This window comes from Sinocyclocheilus anshuiensis, unplaced genomic scaffold (genome assembly GCF_001515605.1).
Source record: "Sinocyclocheilus anshuiensis isolate Anshui unplaced genomic scaffold, SAMN03320099.WGS_v1.1 scaffold363, whole genome shotgun sequence".
NCBI classification, from domain to species: domain Eukaryota; kingdom Metazoa; phylum Chordata; class Actinopteri; order Cypriniformes; family Cyprinidae; genus Sinocyclocheilus; species Sinocyclocheilus anshuiensis.
Window position 1 is genome coordinate 1,058,161 of NW_015552568.1, and position 10,837 is coordinate 1,068,997.

Here is a 10,837-nt window from a genome sequence, read left to right on the forward strand (position 1 = left end):
TATAATTCTATATTATTTCGTCTAAATAATAAAAAAATTAAATCAATACTTTTAATATGTTCATGTTTCATGTCATCAAAATTTTCAACAAATGGCCGATTTTAATCCTATAATGTAAATAGATAAATAAATGCATAGCACATCTTAATACATATATAATTAGGAATGTACTAATATTAAAATTGTTGCTGATATATCACTGATACCAACAAACCAGTCAATATTTTCATGTTATGTACATTTTCAATAGATGGACATTTTATAATTCTATATTATTTCGTCTAAATAATAAAAAAATTAAATCAATACTTTTAATATGTTCATGTTTCATGTCATCAAAATTTTCAACAAATGGCCGATTTTAATCCTATAATGTAAATAGATAAATAAATGCATAGCACATCATTTTTTATCTTTTTAAATACTAAAAGTGAATTTGGCCATAAAAAAATGTAATGTACAGTATGAAAATGGTTTGTCATTTTGTGTGATTTTCATTTGTCATTACATTACATTTGTCAGTGTTATAAAAATAGTGTTTTAAAAAAATTAACTAATTTAAATAATCTAAATGTTAAAAGGGGGGGAATGAGCATGCACAATTAAATATCAAATATCATATGATACTGAAAAAATATATATAAAATATACAAAAAATATATATAAAAAATATATATCTTTAATATCCACCAATAACTTCTAGGGTATCAAGATATTGTACATTCCTAAATATAATGAAATATTTGTAATTTATACAGTATCAGTTTAGTGTCTGTTTATGTCTTAAAGGTGCATAATGTACTGTTTGCATTTAAACATTTACACATAATTTTCCCGTGGCTCCAAACTAATTAGTCACACTGCATTTGCCGCTCAGAAAAATCCTGCATCCAGAACTGAGTGGAATATCTATATAAATGTTGCTTTATCACAATGAATTGGCCAAATTTTTGTTGGACTAGAGTTTCACTTGCCCTCAACTTCTTTGTGTCTCAGCAGATCCAGATCAATTAATAATCCTGAACTAAAATATCAAAAAGGTGTGACATAAAAATCACCTTGGTATTGATGTAGGTCAACAAAGCTCAGGAAATCATGCCAGACCATGTTCTCGGAGTCATGTATCATATAAACAGGCTTCAGACCCCGGAAAGCTCATTCTTATTCCATGAATCCATATTGCTTTGCGGCCTTGAGAAGTGTCTGAAGCTAATACAGGAGTGTTTATTATTGAGAGCTGCTGCTTAAGCTTTCATATATCAGGGTCAGTGCAATGTCATCTTTGATATGCTTTATGTCCGGGGGAAAAGAGGCAGAAACTACAGAGCGGCAGTTCACATGACATGTAATTTTATAGAGCAATCTCTTGAAGATCCTTGAAAATATCTCCTCAACATGGGCTTTTTAGGCATTTTAGTTAAAGCAGCACTATGTAACTTTTTCTGTGTTCAAAATTTGCAAAATGTATATAATGAGCGAGTACATCATGAATTCATCTTCCAAACCGCGTTTTTGTCTTATTCCGAATCACTACGGTACACTTATAATAAGTACTTATATTTGGACTATTGTAGCCTGGTCGGGTCGTCACCGCTGCGGAGTAACACATACCTGCGTGAATCGCCATAGACATAAACTTAGAGAAGTAGCTCCGGTTGGAATGTTCTTCCGCGGGATGTGTGCAGTTCTGTTTATTAACCGCTAGAGCGCCAAAAGTTACATAGTGCTGCTTTAAAAAAGGAGATTGTTTTATCTCCTATGAACTGTATTTTTGTTGGTTTATGCAGAGCTACCAGTCACATTCTGAGACTATTTCCTATAATTTTGACTATAAGTGAGACTCTCAAAATGTGATGTATTGTGATATTAAGTCACAACTGTGAGAAATAAAAGCGGATTTATAACATCGCAATCACAAGAAGAAAATCTAAATGATCTCTGTTTTCTTTGAGAACGCGCATACATAAGCAGTCTACAGTACCATTTGGATATTGTAGAAATCCCTTTGATAACTTTGCTTAATCGTGGGTTGCAGCAACAAAGAAATGAGATTTGGAGATTTTCAGCCTAAGTTCAAACAACTTGTGCTAATTAACATTCAACAAATTCCAATTAAGCAGTTTTAATGTGGAATGAATTCCAAACAGCACACATGATCTCTACACAGTACCGTTGAGTCATCTGAAGTGCATCAGGCCTTTTGTTTGATTCATGGCATTGGTGTTAACTGAGTAAATTAACAAGAAAGGACAAGACTCACCTGAACCGCTAGAGCGCCAAAAGTTACATAGTGCTGCTTTAAAAAAGGAGATTGTTTTATCTCCTATGAACTGTATTTTTGTTGGTTTATGCAGAGCTACTTCCATGTTCAATTGCGCTGTGACCAGAGTACAAAATTAACAATTGCCAAGAGTGACTGATGACTGATCTGAATCATTTTTAAATCAAGTAAAATGTAAAAACCGTCTACTAAACAATAGTTGTCTGGCGCATCTAAACGATGCTGCAAGTGACACAACGAAACAGCTAAATAATGTCACTGTTGCAGAGACAAAATATTTTATAAAATATTATAAAATATAAAATGTTTGTTATTTAAAAAAAAATACAAATAATGCAAAATACAGTTTAATGGCTGGAAATATATATGTAGGCTTATACGAACAGTGAATTTTCTTAATTTACCCGCCATTGAAGTGGCAAAAATCATAATTCTGGACCCTGGTAGTCACATAATCAGTTAATCACTAAAAAGAAAGAGTGATTTCAGCATTAATAAGCATAAAATAAGTTCAATAATTCATATTTACTTTCTTCTAAGTGTTGGAAATGGTGAATCGAAGTAGCTTAGTAATTTGAAATGTCCTGTGGTGTGATATGATCTATCTGAAACGCCTTCTGAATTGACATTTAACGGCAAATGTTATTATTTTGCACGCATTTATGACTTAACATTATTTGAGAGCCTATATACACTTATTTGTTACTTTCTAAAAGTTGTTAATGCCTCAGGACCAGCGAAATGAACAAAGGAAATCAAAAAGTGAATTAAAAATGGTGAAAACGGGAAATGGTGAACAGTTACAGCACTAACATACACTACCCCATATATACATATTTGGTAATTTTATACTAAAATCTGTTAAAATGTCGATTTCAATTTGTCAGCAACCCACATGAATTAAAAATAACTTTGAAAGTAAATTTGAATCTTAAAAACGTTCATGTCTATTTTTTTTCCAGTTTGTTTTTCTGAAGTCTACCAATTGGCTAATGGTATCTTGTACCATGAGGCCTGTGGAGGAATTCAATCTTTGAGCTTGACAGCGGGGTCTAGTGCTGCCATAAACCTGAAGAAAATTGAGACAAATTGCTGCATTCGCCGGAAATCGGAAAGATGAATTTCTTATCTTTGACATCGACTCCATTGCACTCATATCGTCGAAGCAGAACAACTGTTTTTTGCTTCTTTTGTGAGACCTTCTTAAGATAATATCACCTGACTTATCAAGGAATTGAGTTATTACTTTAAGCAGCTGCACTTTTTGTACAATTCTTGCCTGGAGGGAGGGACTCAAGCCATATCCAGACCAAAATAAAACAAAGACTTGAGGGTGAACTCTTTTGACTTGGACCATTTAACAAGCACCTAGCAACCAACCAGAACACCTTATTTGAGATATAAAGTCTCAGTTGTGTGAAACAAAGTTACAATTACAGAAAATAAAGGGACAATTGTGAGATACGGTCACATTCTGAGACTATTTCCTATAATTTTGACTATATCTTAAGTGAGACTCTCAAAATGTGATGTATTGTGATATTAAGTCACAACTGTGAGAAATAAAAGCGGATTTATAACATCGCAATCACAAGAAGAAAATCTAAATGATCTCTGTTTTCTTTGAGAACGCGCATACATAAGCAGTCTACAGTACCATTTGGATATTGTAGAAATCCCTTTGATAACTTTGCTTAATCGTGGGTTGCAGCAACAAAGAAATGAGATTTGGAGATTTTCAGCCTAAGTTCAAACAACTTGTGCTAATTAACATTCAACAAATTCCATGTAGGCTTATACGAACAGTGAATTTTCTTAATTTACCCGCCATTGAAGTGGCAAAAATCATAATTCTGGACCCTGGTAGTCACATAATCAGTTAATCACTAAAAAGAAAGAGTGATTTCAGCATTAATAAGCATAAAATAAGTTCAATAATTCATATTTACTTTCTTCTAAGTGTTGGAAATGGTGAATCGAAGTAGCTTAGTAATTTGAAATGTCCTGTGGTGTGATATGATCTATCTGAAACGCCTTCTGAATTGACATTTAACGGCAAATGTTATTATTTTGCACGCATTTATGACTTAACATTATTTGAGAGCCTATATACACTTATTTGTTACTTTCTAAAAGTTGTTAATGCCTCAGGACCAGCGAAATGAACAAAGGACATCAAAAAGTGAATTAAAAATGGTGAAAACGGGAAATGGTGAACAGTTACAGCACTAACATACACTACCCCATATATACATATTTGGTAATTTTATACTAAAATCTGTTAAAATGTCGATTTCAATTTGTCAGCAACCCACATGAATTAAAAATAACTTTGAAAGTAAATTTGAATCTTAAAAACGTTCATGTCTATTTTTTTTCCAGTTTGTTTTTCTGAAGTCTACCAATTGGCTAATGGTATCTTGTACCATGAGGCCTGTGGAGGAATTCAATCTTTGAGCTTGACAGCGGGGTCTAGTGCTGCCATAAACCTGAAGAAAATTGAGACAAATTGCTGCATTCGCCGGAAATCGGAAAGATTAATTTCTTATCTTTGACATCGACTCCATTGCACTCATATCGTCGAAGCAGAACAAATGTTTTTTGCTACTTTTGTGGGACCTTCTTAAGATAATATCACCTGACTTATCAAGGAATTGAGTTATTACTTTAAGCAGCTGCACTTTTTGTACAATTCTTGCCTGGAGGGAGGGACTCAAGCCATATCCAGACCAAAATAAAACAAAGACTTGAGGGTGAACTCTTTTGACTTGGACCATTTAACAAGCACCTAGCAACCAACCAGAACACCTTATTTGAGATATAAAGTCTCAGTTGTGTGAAACAAAGTTACAATTACAGAAAATAAAGGGACAATTGTGAGATACGGTCACATTCTGAGACTATTTCCTATAATTTTGACTATATCTTAAGTGAGACTCTCAAAATGTGATGTATTGTGATATTAAGTCACAACTGTGAGAAATAAAAGCGGATTTATAACATCGCAATCACAAGAAGAAAATCTAAATGATCTCTGTTTTCTTTGAGAACGCGCATACATAAGCAGTCTACAGTACCATTTGGATATTGTAGAAATCCCTTTGATAACTTTGCTTAATCGTGGGTTGCAGCAACAAAGAAATGGGATTTGGAGATTTTCAGCCTAAGTTCAAACAACTTGTGCTAATTAACATTCAACAAATTCCAATTAAGCAGTTTTAATGTGGAATGAATTCCAAACAGCACACATGATCTCTACACAGTACCGTTGAGTCATCTGAAGTGCATCAGGCCTTTTGTTTGATTCATGGCATTGGTGTTAACTGAGTAAATTAACAAGAAAGGACAAGACTCACCTGATTTGAAGAACAGTTCCCTTTTCTTCTTTGCAACATTAAATCCTCAATTCAAAAATAGCATTATTGCATCATCAGATAAGTGTTGTGTTGTTGCTTGACAGAAGAGGTCACGTGGGTTCATTTTCCCAGGTCGCATTGTATTTTCAGCTCGATGTTTTCATGGTATTCCTGAATGTTTACATGAGACGACATTCTTGTGAGAAACGCTCTGCTGAGGGCGATGTCTGATGTCTGTCCAGCAGTGGGGCGAGATGACAGCAAAACACGCATGAGATCGGGGAATCTTTCAGACTTCCTTGGCTTGTTTGGAGCAAAACCACTCAATTGACATCAGAGTTCAGTGATAAATCCATGTTCCCATGGAAACTTCATGCTATTTTTGGGCCTGCGAGTCCAGCTCTATAATAGACATTTGCATATTCATGTCTGGACAAAGAGAGACAAGGTGCTCGAAGCGTTTATCATCAGCCGTGAGCGCTGATTGAATAGCTGCTTGTATCATAATTAGGTGCCATTAGTACTGGGAATAATCAGGCATCTTAAAGGACCCTTTAACTCAAAGACAGAGTGTTCCAGTTTTCACAAAGATTTAAAAGCAGCTGGTGCAATTACTGTGAGAGACTTATCTCAAAGTAATCGGTATCAAATCTTCATATCAAAGTGTAACACTGAAATCAGTGTATTATTTTGATTTATGACTTAAGAATTACAATTTTAAGCATAATATTTTATCATTTCTAATGTTACATAATTTATAACAATTTATTATTAAGCTGCTAAAATTAACCATAAACCACACAATGAAAATAAAACAACATTCTAATTTATTTCATTTTATATTTACATATGCATCAATGGACAAGTACATCAGACATCAGCATGGCGGCAGATGTGCCATTGTTTCATTGCATGCAAATTAAAGGCATCAAACGTATGACCACAGTGCAACCCAGCTCATATTTTAACATCTGCATGGACAGCGTGTCAAGTTAATGTTGCGATATATGGGCTATTAAGATATTATATTACAGAGTTAATGACAGCTTTAACTGACGTGCGGGCTGATGCTAAATTGGGCTGGTATTTTTAAATCATCTGAGGGTGGCGGTAAAGCTCTGAGGAATATGATCAGATGTGATGCCGTTATTCACAGATAATACTTGAATACAGGCTCTGGCCGGGGGCTTTTAGAGCAAAAACTTCTCCATCTGTCTGTTATAATCCCCTTCTTTTCCTGCATCTAGCCAGAAGCCCCTAGTTCAACGAGGGCCAGGCGAGCAAATAAACACAGCCTCCAAAAAACAATCTGTGTCCATTTGTCTTATTCAACTGGTTTAAGAGCCATTAAATGTGATCTCTTTAATCTGGTTTTAATCTAACCAGGTACAGGTTTACAGGGATTATGAGAGTTCTGCTGTTCTGAGTGCATTTTAAGCTTATAATTGCGTACAGGTTTGATGTAGACAAATAAATCATCTCTACAGTGCATCCGAGGTCAGCTTGTGCTGCTTGACTGATTCAGCTTGGCTGAATTTGTAGGTCTGCATGCAAAAAGAAGCATAAACCATTGCAATATTGTAATCCAGAAGGGATTTTTGAGCACTAGCTACAGTTTTAAGGTCTTACCAAAAAGATCATGAGAGTCACAAGAGAACTGGTGTGGAAAGGATCTATAACAGTGTTTGTTCTTCACATCGGTCTCATCATGAATGGATGAGATGTGACAGGTCTATATTTGATTTGAAGATGACGGACAACTCTTTGGAGAGCAGATTATGCAATGCCACGCCGTCATGAGCGTACACCCATCGCTTCCCCGTCCAATAGTAGCGTTTCGGCCCGCTGAGAAAGGAAACATTCAGAAATGTTTGATCAAGCTGAAAACTGAACATATTGCTCTCATTATATCACAGTTAATATTTAATGCAAGAACTAGCATTTCTAAAAGCAAAAAATAATACAGGTACTTTAAGGATTTACACATGTTAGCAAGAAATTGAGACTTCTAACTGTTTTATTTAAAACTGATTAAACAGTTAAGCATAACATATGAACATTAAGAACTGAGTGTTTAACCTTGTCGGTGAGGAGAGCCAAATCTGTCGGTTGGGTGTCTGTTTGTTGATAACGTATGTACCATGGTCAGAGCCCACTTTCACTGTCAGCACCCCATTCTGGTAAGAAATTTAACACACATGTAATCATACGAGGACTTCAGTCGGAGGCTGTAACATTAAAATGGCACCACTTACAGGAATAACAACTCGAATGGATAAAAGAGATTCTTAAAAAAATTATACTTATATATTTATAACTTAATATATTTATATTTATAACATAATTTTATATAATAAATAAAATAAATTATATAAAATTATAATTTTTTTAAAAATAAATGACCAGGTCCGCTTACTTTTTCCCAACTTCTGAAACTTCTGAAATATATATTTATAACTTAATATATTTATATTTATAACATAATTTTATATAATAAATCAAATAAATTATATAAAATTATAATTCTTTTTAAAATAAATGACCAGGTCCGCTTACTTTTTCCCAACTTCTGAAAATATTTTTAAATAAAACAATATATATATATATAAAACATATACATACATACACACATATATATATATATAGTCTAACATTCAAAATAAATTAATTAACTTTTTCACAGCACTGAATGATAATGATCCTAATTCACAACAACCCATTTAAACCACAAACTCTTACAATTAAACTGATGCCAAAATGCCACTGATTTAGAATTCATAAACAAAATGATTGTTTAATAATGTGTAACAAATGTATATGAAAGAACCTCAACAAAGATGATTTATATACAGTTGAGTGTACAGTCAGATCCGAGGCCAAGCACTGGGAACATGGCTCAATCTGTCAACCGCACCATGGCTCAGCTGTCCGAATGTTTGATCTAAAGGGACGCAGTATCATTATATCATCCTAGCTGTAGCAACCGAGTCAGTGTGCAAAACAGAATTTTCTGAATCCCATTTAAGGGGACGACTGCAGCTGTCTGTGTTTGCTGGTTGCATGTGAGGCTATAGAGAGGTGTAAAAATGGGCCGCTCAGAGTAAGTAGCTGACAGGAAGCTCACCGCCTGACATTTATCCAGCCAGAGGAGAACAAGGAGCGTGAATGACCAATCAATCTGTCAGCAGGGCCTGCTGGCCACCCACCAGACACTTAAATGAAACTGAAATGAGTGCATGGACTCAATCATTCACTGGGTTTGAGAAAGATATTTGCCAAATAAATTAATGAATAAATACATATCTGTGCTTGTGTGTGTGTGAAAAACTGAACGTGGCATTATTCCAGTCTTACAATAACATGCTAAAAGCTCTGAGTGTTTACAGCCTTCATAAATCCTGCAGGAGACGTGCATTTTCTCTGCACGGTGCTGCAACAAAGGCTGCTGCACAAATGGCTTTTTTGCTGTGAACTCTTAACAGAAGTCGTGCAGGAACACTCAACAACAATAACACTCAAACAAACCTCTTTTCCTATAAAAGAAGAAGAGAAAAGATACCATTATAAAAGTTTTAGGACTCCTTTTTCACCCTACAGAGCAACAACTTAATTGCAATGTTCCACAAAAAGGCTGGGGATATCAAGTTTAGACAAATGGGTTACATGACAGGAAGTGTACAACTTTAAGAAAAGATGGAAAACAGCAACTCCAAATCATGCCAAAAATATTTTTAATTAAATAAATAATTATTGCAATTTTTTTTTAATTTTCACATTTTTTAAATCTTGCCGATTATAATTTGTTTACTTTTGTAACGGCAATGGTCTATATCAATTGATCTAAGAATAATAACTATAATATAATATATTTGAAATAAATTTCCACCTCCAAATGGCTCTACTCTACATTTTTTCTAATTAAAGATCCTGGTTCATCCAAATAAATGGTTTGCAAACAGCCTAACACAGACCAACATTGACCCCTACTGGACATTTAGGCACAACAGATTTTTCATGAGGTTGAGATGTAAAAGCACCACACATGCATTCAATATCAATTGATCTAAGAATAATAACTATAATATCATATATTTGAAATCAATTTCCACCTCCAAATGGCTCTACTCTACATTTTTTCTAATTAAAGATCCTGGTTCATTCAAATAAATGGTTTGCAAACAGCCTAACACAGACCAACATTGACCCCTACTGGACATTTAGGCACAACAGATTTTTCATGAGGTTGAGATGTAAAAGCACCACACATGCATTCAACATGTAAGGATGCGAAAACATGGGCATGTGTACTTACAGAGAAGACAACGTCATAGTCCATTCCAGTGAAGCTCTCATCTGTGAGGTCTTCCAAATACTCTGCCAATGCATCCAGCGTCTCATCTGCTAGTCTCTCATATTCTTTCTCTGTTAGATCTCTATACAAAACAATCGCCGTGTAAGTTAAGAAAATAGTAGTTTCCAATCATTGCAAAATACTAGTGAATATGATGCTAATGTGTAAATAATAAATGAGAAAAATAAGTGGTTTATTATTAGTTGGTCATCTTAAATATATCTGTTTGGTTTGTATAGTATGTTTTCTGCGTTAATAACTTTGCACTGGCTGGTTATTTAAACTATTTAGATCAATTATGAGGGCAGGGAACTGTAGGCTGACATTGCTGGGATTTTTTGGTATATAAACAAACATTTTTTTAACATACTAAATGAGTGCATGGACTCAATTATTCACTGGGTTTGAGAAAAATATTTGCTAAATAAATTAATGAATAAATACATATCTGTGCTTGTGTGTGAAAAACTGAACGTGGCATTATTCCAGTCTTACAATAACATGCTAAAAGCTCTGTTTTATGGATTAAAAAAAAATGTAAACAAAAAGTTTAAGATAGATAGATAGATAGATAGATAGATACCACCTCAAACCACTAGGTGGCATCAAAGAAAGCGCGTTGACATTATGGGAATGAAAGGTATTTCTCTGAAGCGCAGGAGGAGGCGGAGACTCGCTGCCGTATGACTTCAGTCGCCTTCATTAACGATTCCACAAAGTAGAGGGACACTGAGTACACTTACCTCTAGTGAGTGAAACACTACAAGTCTCGGAATATCAGTGTGTACTCGAATCTCTCTCTCTCTCTCTCTCTCTCTCTCTCTCTCTCTCTCTGTTTGAACACAAGAC

The 10,837-nt window shown here is 34.5% G+C and overlaps 1 protein-coding gene across 1 annotated transcript in view; it reads right to left on the reverse strand.

The window, feature by feature from the left end:
* Positions 1 to 6,872: 6,872 nt before the first annotated feature.
* Positions 6,873 to 10,837, reverse strand: part of LOC107664976 (frataxin, mitochondrial-like) — a 10,666-nt gene continuing 6,701 nt past the window's right edge. The window contains exons 4-6 of the mRNA XM_016455680.1: positions 9,950 to 10,070; positions 7,717 to 7,814; positions 6,873 to 7,482 (exon numbers count right to left, since the gene is read on the reverse strand). Of these exons, the coding sequence (XP_016311166.1) occupies positions 7,344 to 7,482; positions 7,717 to 7,814; positions 9,950 to 10,070 (358 nt within the window). The 3' untranslated portion in view covers positions 6,873 to 7,343. The remainder of the gene's footprint in view (positions 7,483 to 7,716; positions 7,815 to 9,949; positions 10,071 to 10,837) is intronic.